Source organism: Opisthocomus hoazin, chromosome 6 (genome assembly GCF_030867145.1).
Source record: "Opisthocomus hoazin isolate bOpiHoa1 chromosome 6, bOpiHoa1.hap1, whole genome shotgun sequence".
In the NCBI taxonomy this organism is placed as follows: domain Eukaryota; kingdom Metazoa; phylum Chordata; class Aves; order Opisthocomiformes; family Opisthocomidae; genus Opisthocomus; species Opisthocomus hoazin.
Genome location: NC_134419.1, coordinates 63,259,388 through 63,272,293, shown reverse-complemented (window position 1 = coordinate 63,272,293; position 12,906 = coordinate 63,259,388). Strand labels below are relative to the sequence as shown.

Genomic DNA, 12,906 nt, shown 5'->3' with positions numbered 1-12,906 from the left:
ATGTATTATTTTGAGTTCTTGGCAGTTGTCTTCCCTATTTAACACACATGCAACAAAAATGAAGCAAAATTTGTGGTGCTTACAATATGGTTTGGAATTTACTGATGAAATTAGTGCATACTATTATACATTGCTACCATATGCATTAATGCATAAGAACGTGGCTAACCCGACAGTCATACAGGAGTCTGGGGGGAAAATAGTCGTAATGTATCTCTGTAGAAAATTGTGTTGTGTTTGGGCCCAGTACATTCCAGTGGGGGAAGATTACTATTGATAAAAAGTGCAAATTGCTCATTTTAGCAATTAGTAAACAATTCACTTAGAGAGCAAGAGAAGGCACATTCCAATAGCTGAAAAATATGCATACTACTCTGAGGATCGATGAACTAATCTTCTTTGTGTTATCTAAAATTGTTGTGAAATCTTAATAGCTGGACAAAAATTAGTTTCTAATATTATTCTGTCTCAGTAATCCAGAAATAAAGTATGTGATCTGGACTGCGTGGGAGGCCAGGTGGACAAAGAAGAGTAAAATAATTATTTGCAGACAATAGAAGCTTGGTATCTTACATAACTAGTCTTCTGATTTTGTGAGATCCCCTTGTGTCCAGGTTACAAGGAATACAATTATAAACTGTCATCTTCAATTATGAAGTCAAATTCAGTTTATATTCCACCATTTTCTTGAGAGAAAAAGGTTAATGGAAGATGAAATACTCTTGTGCAGCATAGAGATGTTTTGAATGCATTGCAAAAGAAAAGCTAGTTTTCACAAAAAAGCATGTGCGTGCAGACACATATTATCTGTTGTACAGCTTATATAATAAAGTCTTGGTATACTAGAATATTCAGGTATATAATCTTAAAAATATGATAAAAAGATCATACTGATCAAATTCAGCAGAAGGTAGTTTAAAATACCATTTACTTTTTGGTCTCGTGACTATTTTTTTTCGTTTCGCTACCATAGCATCAACAACTTTAATCTTTCCACTGGTATTTCTACAATGCTGAGTTTCTGTGAAATGCAGCTTCTTCCAAATGTGTTTAAAATAAAAACTTAGAGTCATAATGCTCCAGTTGCAGTAATCTTGAACATCTAACCTTCATAAAATCCAGTTTTTCCAAACTCCATCAGTCATGACAATTTCGGAAATAAGTTATTAGCAGTGTCGTTGAAACGAGATGAACTGTTACAAGTTTCAACTGGCAATACATGTAAGAAAGACAGCGAAAAATATGAAACTGAAATTTATTTTTCTGCTATTGCAGCAGTCAGGAGACGATAATTCTTAGCTGTAAGACAATCAGTTATGAACATGTAGGTGATAAGCAGCTCTACCCAGCCCCTTTCTGCTGTCTGTGCTGCCTGATTCATCAAACCAAACACTACAAATCAACTGTGACAATGTATAGCATCATTTTAATCTCCATACCAGCAGGTGACAAAGACCAGTCATATCTCATTTTGAACAATATAGATGTTGCTGGTACTGTTGATAGAGGTAGGATTTAACACTTATAAGTCCTTGTGTATTGCTGAACTTGGATGTAGCCAACAGCTGTATTTATACAGCAAAGTGTTTTCAGCTAGTTTTATTTGATAATATGGACATTTATGTGTGTTATACTTGGGGTACACATTATTTAGAATATAAATGTGGTTGTTAATCATTGGCATTTATGAAATATTGACACTGTGAATTTTTAAACAATGAATAAGAGCTGTGCAGATTTCAGGGGAATGATGCACTGTCTGAACCAAAATACTGAGAAAATAAAATAGACTCAATGTGAAAATTAGGATGCGTTTTCTGCCACAGTAGAAGCTCAGAAAAGTCAATTATTCTGGTTGCCAACTTCTCACTGTAAAATCTAGTGGAGGAAGAGCGTGTCCCGTGTCCAGTCCAGAAGGACTACAAAGTCCAAAGGAAGGCTTGTAAGTGGCTACTTCGAGCAGGAAGGTGGTTTGAGTTGCTTGGAGGAAAGTTCTGCCTCTCTTGCAAGGTAGAGCTGTTTGTCTCCACCCTGTCCTTCCTTGTTTAAATCATCTGCTAACCAGTTTTATTTCAGAAACCAGTTCCTTGATTAGCTGTAGTCTAGTTTTCATTGTCTGGCAAGGATTATATCAACCTACCTTTTGCCCCAGGTCTCTGACAGACTTTTAAGAAATTAGCAGTAAAGTTGAGCTGATTATACAGCTTTGGTGTAAAGTGTGCTAAAGCAGTGTTTAGGAGTTGCTATTTCGAAGAGTGAGTGTTTAAAGATAATTAGACATTTGAGCTTGACTACATTTGTCCTGACGTAGTGGCACTACCCTTTCATGGGGATAGGTCTGCTTGGTCAATTCAAGTCTAGTCTGGCGCTGGAACTGAGTACTGAATGAGTCTAACCACACAACAAATTACAGTTTTGGCGACGTATGCATCTTAATGCACTTAGCTCTGCAGTGGAAATATTCATGGGATTCAAATATTTCTTTATTCACCTCCTAAAACTAAATGCAATTAAATTTATTTAGTTTTTTTAGTTTTGTATACCTGTCAGTAGGTTTGAGAACATGCACGTTCTGAGAAACTCTGAGTGCCAGAATGTATAATTATATTTGACAGAATTAAATATTGTGCCATAAAAATAATTGACTTTTATATTTTTCTACTGGAACCTATTGGGTATTGTCTGCACCTTAGATAGGTTGTGATTTAATAAGCTGCAAAGTAAAACACATGTTATATTATTAACAATAGGATTAATCAAGCTATTATGATTTTTAAAATTGTAATATGTACTCTTTATGTTTGTAAGGAATGTGAAATAGCATAAAAAATAAAATATTTATGGATCAAGGTGACACTTTCAAATGTAAAAATAATTAATGCTTTACTGTGTAGGTGCTTATGAGATAGTTCATTGCAGTTCTTAAGATCAGCAAAGTTAATTTACATTTAGAAAAACTAGTCCTTAGGCAAGCAATTGTATGTCCCCTGCCTCACATCACCTCTAGTCCAGGAGCTGCTGATTTTGCACCCTCGTACAAAGCTCATCCAGGCAAACCAAACCAAGTCATGCAGCAGAGCAAGAAGAGAAGGCAGCTGGGTGAAGGGGGTGCTGTTTCTCAGAGGCGATGTCCAAGCCTGCGCTCACAACGAGAAGAGCTTTTTTTCTGTAGTCTGATAAGCTGGCTTCAGTTCTTTTGCAGCCCCAAGGCTTCACCCTTAGCCCTTACCCTTTTCCTCTTTGCCTGCACTAGGTTTCAGTTATCCCCCACATATCATAAGCTACTTGTAAGAGTCTCCACCAAACTTCAGTACACCCAAGCTGCAACTAGGAGATTTCTAGCACAAGTTTTACATATTCTTCCCTTCTGCCAATATTCTGCATCCTTTCATGAAGCCGCCTTCAGCATGTACAAAAACATACGTTTCAAGGACAAGATCAGGATTTGCATTTTTCCCAAGTAAACAAAGTCACCCTGTCATTACTTTGTTCCCTAGACTAAGGGACGCTCTATAGAAAAGTGTCCTGACAACTTAAATGTACTTCAGAGGGAGCAGAACAACTGGCTGTATAGCTTCATCAGAGTGTTTATATTCTAGACCTACCTAAAATGGAAGATGTGGAGTAGACTGGAAATTTGCTACTGACTGCCTTGCTACTCACCTGAAGTCATTTAGGGGTCAAACCACTTCTGCCCATCAGATTGCAAACGTTGCAAAATGGCCACTCTTTCTGTGTTCATAGTCTCTTAATCAACTTGGTTTCACTTTAATTAATAAAACAAAAACAAACCTTTAAGTAAAAGCAAGCAGTTTCCAATTCAGAATGTGGATGATAGCTTTTCTGTGCTTTCACTGTTCTCTATGGGATGCCAGTGTAGTGGTAAGTCTTTTAAAAATCCACACGGCTTTTGTGACTCTTGCTGCTAATGAACTGTGTTGCTAAACCTTTTGAGCTTTCCTGAAAAACAGTGACAGGTTTTTCTCAAACTCAAGTTAATTTCTAGTAAGTCCATCCCATTAAAGCTAACCTATTTACCAATCTGTTGTTTGGTATGTTCGCTCTGAGCTATGTGTTTTCTGATCACTCTGCTTGTGGGACTTCTGTCTGCTGCATTCAGTGAACTTACTCCATATAAAATGCTGTTTCATGTAACTGGGTCACTGGTAGTTAGCTTAGGACTGAAGCACAAAGGCCACCATTTTTATAAAACACAACACACATCACATTTGTTGTTCGTAATAATTCAGAAGCTGAACCCAAAGTGGATGTCCCATTTTCATAGGTTTGTAAAATAATGAAACCTTTGATATGCAAATGAATATGTTTACATTAAATTTGATATTATTATGAGAAGCCTGCTGGAGTTTTGTTTCTATCCATTGCTTAAGTTATATATTTCTATAGAAATTTAGTTTGTTTTTCAATTATGTAAAACATATAAATACAAAATATGTAAGCTGAACTTCAAAATTGGTATATCCTTTATTTATAGAGCAGTTCTCCTGTCTGCCTTCTGACCTGATTGTATAATATGATGTAATTATACTTGTTTGGAAACCAGTGCTGTCAGTCAAAACATTGAGTTCTTGCTGCAAATATAGATCAGCCGCTTAACAGAGCATTTGTGGGGTCTGCACTGATTTCAGAACTCATCACTTTTAATTCTGGATGGCTTCTGAGTGTAACTTTTAAAAATGCTCTTGCAAACAACCAGATAAGTGCAATTATAATTAAAGGCGTATTTATATCAACGGATTCAGACAAACTTCAGTGTGGTCTCATCATACACAAACCATCTCCAGTTGTTAAGCTGTAGAACTGTGGCATAGCTAATGCTGGGGGACAGGTGATGCCTGCTGCAACTTGCCTGTAAGCACAGGTGTGAAAGGTTTTTTTTCCTGGTTAATATCATATCCTTGTCTGTTTGGATGTTCTTTTTGTCATACAAAATTATTATCTTCCAAAACTTCAATTTCCTACTAGAACCTTGGGTTTACCATTCTGATCAGAATCCTTTGTCTCTTTAAAAAGGAACTAGAACAATTGCTAATGATGGAGACAAAAAATTACAGAAAGACCATAAAGTTCTACCAGAAACTATTGCAGAAAGAAAGAAGAAGCAAAGGTAAAATTACAGTAACTTGCCAGTAATGAAATGGGTTCATAGTACTTGGAAGGATTTTTTTCTGTGAATCAGAATCGTTGATGTTCTTATGCTGTGTGTTTAAATCTAAAGGTCCTGAAACTAAATCGATGTTGCCCAAATTGAGAGGACAGCTACAAGAGATGAAATCAAAAGTGCAGTTTCTTGAACTGGTAAAGAAATATGTGCAGGCAAGTTAGACTTTATTTTGCTTGTGTTTCATTTGTCATTTCATTACTGCAATCATGTAGTTGGCTGCTCAAGCCAGTATATGAAATGTGAAATGTTTTATGTCAATTGCCAAATGAAGTAGGAACCATAAGAATTATTAAAATAAAAGTAATAGCTGCTAGTGTTGTTTAAAAAGGAAAAAAAGCAATTGCATCAAATGCGGTTTGGCTCTGAGTAAACTGTGTTTTCTGTGGATTTTCCTTGTTGTTTTCCTACGTTTTATTTTTTCATGGCTTTACGTCTTTGAGCAGATCATGCATGCAGAGCAGTGGGGTGTGGAATCTTGTGTGCTGCCTACAGTCATTCACAACAGGAGAACTGACACCATGGATGTGGCACCTGCAGATGAGTCGTCATTGCTTCTTTACTATAACACAGAGAAACACCAATGTGATAATCAAAATGGAGTAAGAGTTCTGCAGGCTGGTACACCACTTGGTTTGATGGCTTATTTGTATTCTAGGTATGGTATATTTTGACATCCTTAATTGTGAGTGGGTTGAGGCATAGTTGCTAATTCACAAAAAAATAGTCTCCGTGATAAATCCTAGTTATTCAACATTGCATAAATTCTCCTCTCTTGTATCAGGTTTAATATTATTTGTGTGAATGCCTATTTACAGAAATGGGCATGGAAATGGCAAAAGACAGTCTGATAAGAAAAAAGCCAAATTGCAAAGTTTGGATTTGATTAAAACTTGAAGCATTTGATAATAAATCGAAACCTAATACCTTTAGACTTTTTTATCCTTTACTTATTTGAGGTTTTGCTGTGATAGTTGCCATGGAATCAAGGCCTTACATTACTGCCAACAGTATAACAATTCTTGAGAACGTATAATTTGACAATTCTTATTAATAGAATCTGCATGTGAAAACTTACAGGATGTTTTACAGATTATTGCCCCAGTCCTTGGGACTGAGCAAGATGCAGGCTTATCTCAGGGCTTAAATGGGGGCAAAGATGTCCTTTAACCTTCGACTAGGGTGAAGGCAGTGTTGTTTTAAGGTACCTGAGCCATAACAGTATGAAGGATGGAAACTGCCTGAGAGACTCCATCAGACTTGTGCCACTGTAGAGGGAGCAGCTTCCTCCCAGCTTATCCTGACTCTGCGACCCAGTTACTTGTCCTGAGTGCTGCTTTTCCTGCTAGTTAGTGTCTTGCACAAAGTGAACAAATTGGTTTCGAATCAGAGCTTCTGTATTTATCAAACCCAAACTTTCATGGTTAGCTGTAAGCCATCAGGGAGACATGACAATTAACCTGTGTTAAGACCTTGAGAGAGTGTGGGTGTCTGTGTATAGATAAAAAAATAAAATGCACTAATTTTTAATGTGTCTATAATAAGTATATTCTGTTATTAAAGCAACTATGACTCTAATTAGAGCTACAGGGAATACTTTCTTGCTTAAAGTAACTACTTTTTATGCTGTATTGTAATAAAAGTTGTTTAAAACAACATCAAGTGAGATGATAGAAAAAATGTGTTCTTCCTTACTATTTAGAATGTAACTTTCATTAATAATAGAAATGTCAAAGTGGTTCTTCACAAAATTGCAAGTAGAGAAACTTTTTTAAAAACTACTTACACTTTCAGTGCTGCCAATCACAATATTTGATGTCTAAAAATAAGATAAAAAGGAATCAAGGTTTTATGTAGAGCTTGAGAATTTAAAATCCCTACCAATTCTTGGTATTTTGAGGATTTTTTTGCTGTACGCTAATGCAGGAAGAAATCTTGCTTGTCTGAAGTTTTTCTTGTGCTTCACAGAAATGCGTTTTTAGAAGGTTATGTACAGCAGTTTTTCTACACGTTTCGCTATTTCTGCACACAAGAAGAATTTTTGCAGTTTCTTCTTGATAGAATCAGCAGCGCTTTATCCAGGTACAGTAATTTCCTGTGAAAAATATTATCAAAGCACATTTGACTTTTCCCCCAAATGGCAAATAGCTGTTTCTGAAAAGAACTGCATAATTAAATTGAATTTTTATGTTTGTTTTTGTAAGACTTTCTTGACAAGTGAGAGTGAAACTAGAGCAAGTGCTGTATTTGACAATGTGCTTACTTCTTTTTTCTTCTGTATTGAGTCTTACTTTTTCCAGTTGTTCAGTGATGGATTGTAAGTACAACCACAGCTTTGTTTCTATAGAGCCATGGATTCTAGAGGTGTGAAACATAAGAATTTAAGATAGTACAGTCAATACTAAATAATACTTGTTGTTTTTTCAACACTTATTTTTAAATTGGATATCAGTTTTGGTGAAATAAGTGCCTTTTTCTTCTCACCAGCGCAAGCCTGGATCCTCCCACATCAGTTACTAAAATACGTAACCGCAGTTTCCACATTCTGCAGGCTTGGATTGAAGACTGCTACAGTGTAGACTTTGCAACAAACACTGATCTTTTGTCTACCCTGAAAGAATTTATTTCTTCCAAGGTAAGTCAGAATTTCAGTAGAAGCTTTAAAAAAAAAAAAAAAAACAAGCAGTTGAAGTCAGTTATGGTATTTGTAAGATTGTTATTATAAAAAACTGTCCTGATTACAATTAATATAAAAGAAAACTACTGCTATCCTTGACAGCTATGTTCAGTATGTCTGGATTTGGACACACAGGAATATTACAACTATATTGTGTCTTGCTTATAATATAGGGGAAATTAAGTTCAATATTTTGTTAACTTCTTTTGCATTTACAGGTTGCTCCATTAAATGGCTATGGTGAGCGCTTGTTGTCGTTACTCGCGGATGCTTCTGTCAGGAAAAGTGGCAGTGCAAATCAGTGCTCCAGCATGGACAGATGTGAAGAGGAGGCCGAGGAGGGCAAAAAAACACTACGTTCTCTATGTAAAAAGCTCTCAGAAGATGTTTCCAGAAAGGCATGTCTTTTCTTCAGACTTCAGTATACGGAACATATTTCCATATATTATTTTCTGACAAAAACTGTAGTATCTAGCTTAGAGTCTACACCCTAATTTAGTAAAATTTATGTACCTGCATTTGAAAGTATATAAGGCCTAAACAGTTCTAAAACTGTGGAAATCATCTTAAGCCTTAATTGCACCCTGTCAACTGTTTCAGTAATAATAAATCAGATAATCAAAATTTTGAGAGTACTTGAATTCTTCATCTTTGATCCTAGCATGCGACTCATAGTTACTAGGAAACACTTTCCCCCTTATCAAACATTAACACTTTTTATTAGGCATATATCTTTGTAAGTCTATAAATAAAGGAAACTAGTGGGGGGTGAGAAGTTTCCTGCTAGAACTTCAAAGCTTGTAGCAAAATCTTGTCTGAACTTTAATCTGTATTTACTGGTTCATATAGTATGTTAGTGAAAAGCAACCCCAGAAGCTGTAGGCTTTTCCTGAAAAAAGCTGTCTCTACAGAGTGACCAACATGACGTGGGGAAGTCAAATCTGTCAATAATGTGCAAGCTGAATTTAGAATCAAATTCTGGATAAAGGTGCTAAATTCCATGGGATATAATAGGGATTCAACTGATGAAGGGGAAGCAGAATAAAGAAAACGTAGACTTCTTTTATTGTCACTGCATCGTAATGATACTGGAAGGTGGAAGAAGGGAAAAGAATGGAACAACAAATATTTGTTTGGAAAGAGCTGTTTGATTCTAAGCAAAGAGAGTACAAGAAATAGTAAGAAACAATACAAAGTAAAACATATAAAACTATAGAATATAAACTATTTTATGGCAGCAAGCTTGAATACACAGAAGTTTCAATTGGTGATTGAGATCTGGTAACCTCCTGCTGAGACTCGTCAACTGTGCATGTTATATTAGCTTAAAGTAGCAATGTTGAATAAACCCTTTAGTGTCTGGGCTAGCCTTGAAGATTAGCTGAAGAGTTTTGCATCCACGAAGGTGTTCTCTAACAACACATTCCAGGAAGTTAAATCATGGGGAGACATAATGTTTGCTTTAGAGAAGTTGTAGCTTTACTTTTTTTTTTTTCCCTACAGAACTTTAACTGGAAACTTTCTAAAAGTGTGGGACCAACTGCACAGTATCAGAGAGCGCAACTGCACACTGTTTCATCAGTTTTGCCAAAGCCATGCTACAATGGTTTTGCAGAAGAATTCCCAGTCGCCTTTGCTAAAGCAGATGAAGTGGGACCATATCTCTTGATAGAATACAGTGCACAACAGCTTTGTTATCAGCTGACATTGCTGCAACAGGTACAAAGGTGTAGGTTTACTTGGAAGTACAAATATCTGTCTTCTTACTTTATACTCGGCCTCCTTTCTCTACCATTTCCCAACCTTGTTTCAAGCTTATTTCCTACTATTTTGTAAGACTTTGAATTAAAATAATCTTTTTTTCCTCTTCAAATCTCTACAGTAAAATTTAGAATGGCTCAGTCTGTTCCGAAGCTGTGATCCCTCTGATAAATTTGCTGAAGGCAGGGGGAAGGAACCTCTGTCATTTTTTATTGCCAAGCATTTTAGAAGAACTGCTACATCTAACAACAGATATATCTTGCTCTTTTTGTTTAGGAAGTATTTCAGAAGTGTCATCCAGTACACTTTCTAAATTCAAGAGCACTTGGTGTTAAAGACAAAGGTGTTGCTGTACAAAAGTAAGTGGCTTATTTTAACTGCCCTTCTATGCTGTTGATGCACAGTAACTTACTGTGTTACACCTTTAATACATCCAGGAAGAGAGAAACATTTTAAATACTTAATGGCTTTTCGACAGACTAGTCTGTTTACATAAATTTTTGAATTTCAGGAGAGTTTATACGTGTGTATGTGTATGTACCTATGCACATGCATGTATGTGGTAGGTCACATTTGCAAGGTGGTTTTTGTGAAAGCTAACGTGAGTCAGGCCAAAATATCTCTGAAGACTTGTGTTAGGGGCATTGCTTCAGAGGTTTTATTTTTGTCACAGAAAATTGGAATTGCTATTTGATAATGCCTGTGTGCATGTATATAAAATCTCAATGACTGTTACAGAAACAGAATAGATAAGGTTGGAAAAGATCCCTCAAGATCATTGTCTTGGTTTCGGCTGCCGCCGGCAACAAAAGCGCCACGCGGCCGCCCCTCCCCCCGCCGGCGTGCGGAGGAGAATGAAAAGAAAGAGGCAGAAACTGGTGGGTCAGGATAAGGGCAGTTTAACAGAACAGCAAACAGAGGGAAAACAGGAACAACAACGATACAAATAAGGAGAAAACACAACCACGAACCGTAACGACCCAGACAGCCGCTCTCCCGAAACAGGACCAGCGCTGCGCCCCCCCCAAGCCGCGAGTGCCTTCCCGCCGCGCCGCCCCCCCCACCGGAACCCAGCGTGACGTCACATGGTATGGAATACCGGGCTCTGTTTGGCCAGGTGGGGTCAGCCCCCACCCCCCGGCTGTGCCCCTTCCTGGATTTCGGTGAAAATTAACCCTGTTCTGGCCAAACCCAGGACATTATCCACCCCTTATTCCATACCATCTACGTCATGCCCAGGTCCCCCATTGTCCAGTTGATCACCACCACTTCTCCTGTCTCCAGATATCATTCCTTTAGTCTATGGATCATCACTCTAAAGTGTCCATTGAGTTCATTTAATCCATGACTTCAGGCTCCATCTGTCGTTATGGTCTTCCGTGGCAGGGGAGGTGATGTGTGGTGATGGGCGGTCACTTGCTGCATCCGGAGCTCACGGCTGATGTATCTGGTGCGGCCCGTGCCCACAGTCTGCAGGAGATGTTGATCTTGATGAAGTTGCTGGATGCCAGTTGTTGAAAACCAGGTCCAGTTCCATCATTGCTGTGCTCTGCTAGGTTTTCATCGAAAAAGTCCATCCTTCTTTAATCTGGAGAATTCTTACTATGCTACTACTGGTACAAAATATGACAATTATAACAGTGATAACAGACAGTGACAGGGTTATTTAACAACTAACTTTATACAATTTATTTATGGACTATTCTCGCCCAAAATTAAATCCCCATGAGGTACACATCGGACTTCCCCATCCTTCCGCATTACCCACCAGGTACACCCAGGTCCTTGAGCAAAGGCAATCCCGCGGACGGGCTTGCCTTTGCCCGAGGCAGGACTGACCCAAACCGTCTTCCCTAACATGTTCCGCATGTGCACTACAGGGACTTTATCCCCTTCTACTGGGCGCTGAGGTTTTGACTGGGCAGGACCAGCCCGGTTGGTGGACCCTCTGGTGTTAACCAACCAGGTGGCCTTTGCTAAATGGGTATCCCAATTTTTGAAAGTCCCACCCCCCATTGCCCTCAAAGTGGTTTTTAGCAGCCCATTGTAACATTCGATCTTTCCAGAGGCTGGTGCATGGTAGGGGATGTGATACACCCACTCGATACCGTGTTCTTTGGCCCAGGTGTCTATGAGGCTGTTGCAAAAATGAGTCCCGTTGTCCGACTCAATTCTGTCGGGAGTGCCATGTCGCCACAGGACTTGTTTTTCCAGGCCCAGGATGGTATTCCGGGCAGTGGCATGGGGCACAGGGTAGGTTTCCAGCCATCCGGTGGTGGCCTCCACCATTGTGAGCACATAGCACTTGCCTTGGCAGGTTTGTGGCAGTGTGATGTAGTCAATCTGCCAAGCCTCCCCGTATTTATATTTTAGCCATCGTCCTCCATACCACTGAGGCTTTACCCGCTTGGCTTGCTTGATTGCAGCGCATGTCTCACATTCATGGATAACCTGTGCGATAGTGTCCATGGTCAAGTCCACCCCTCGGTCACGAGCCCATCGGTATGTCGCGTCTCTTCCTTGGTGGCCCGAGGTGTCATGGGCCCACCGAGCTATAAACAGTTCACCCTTATGTTGCCAGTCCAGATCCACCTGAGCCACTTCAATCTTAGCAGCCTGATCTACCTGGTGGTTGTTTTGATGTTCTTCAGTGGCCCGACTCTTAGGGACGTGGGCGTCCACGTGACGGACTTTTACAGCCAACTGCTCTAGCCGGGCAGCAATATCTTGCCACAGTGGGGCAGCCCAGATAGGTTTGCCTCTGCGCTGCCAGTTGTTCTTCTTCCATTGCTGCAGCCACCCCCACAAGGCATTGGCCACCATCCAAGAGTCGGTGTAAAGATAGAGCACTGGCCACTTCTCTCGACTGGCAATGTCTAAAGCCAGCTGGATGGCTTTCACCTCTGCAAACTGGCTGGACTCACCTTCTCCCTCGGCAGTTTCTGCGACTTGTCGTGTAGGGCTCCATACAGCAGCCTTCCACCTCCGCTGCTTCCCCACAATGCGACAGGACCCATCCGTGAACAGGGCATACTGTTTCTTATCTTCTGGCAGCTGGTTATACAGTGGGACCTCTTCAGCACATGTCACCTCCTCCTCTGGCGATGCTCCAAAATCTTTGCCTTCTGGCCAGTCCATGATTACCTCCAGAATTCCTGGGCGACTGGGGTTTCCCATTCGGGCACGCTGGGTGATCAGAGCGACCCACTTACTCCACGTAGCATCGGTGGCATGATGCATAGAGGGGACCCTCTCTTTGAACATCCAGCCCAGGACCGGCAATCGT

At 39.5% G+C, this 12,906-nt stretch overlaps 1 protein-coding gene across 2 annotated transcripts in view; it reads left to right on the top strand.

The window, feature by feature from the left end:
• KNDC1 (kinase non-catalytic C-lobe domain containing 1) overlaps positions 1–12,906 on the top strand; it is a 73,125-nt gene that overhangs the window by 51,164 nt on the left and 9,055 nt on the right. For both annotated transcript variants that reach the window (XM_075423514.1, XM_075423513.1), the window contains 8 exons: positions 5,035–5,128; positions 5,240–5,337; positions 5,629–5,840; positions 7,151–7,264; positions 7,670–7,817; positions 8,078–8,257; positions 9,363–9,578; positions 9,897–9,979. In XM_075423514.1, the coding sequence (XP_075279629.1) occupies positions 5,035–5,128; positions 5,240–5,337; positions 5,629–5,840; positions 7,151–7,264; positions 7,670–7,817; positions 8,078–8,257; positions 9,363–9,578; positions 9,897–9,979 (1,145 nt within the window). The remainder of the gene's footprint in view (positions 1–5,034; positions 5,129–5,239; positions 5,338–5,628; positions 5,841–7,150; positions 7,265–7,669; positions 7,818–8,077; positions 8,258–9,362; positions 9,579–9,896; positions 9,980–12,906) is intronic.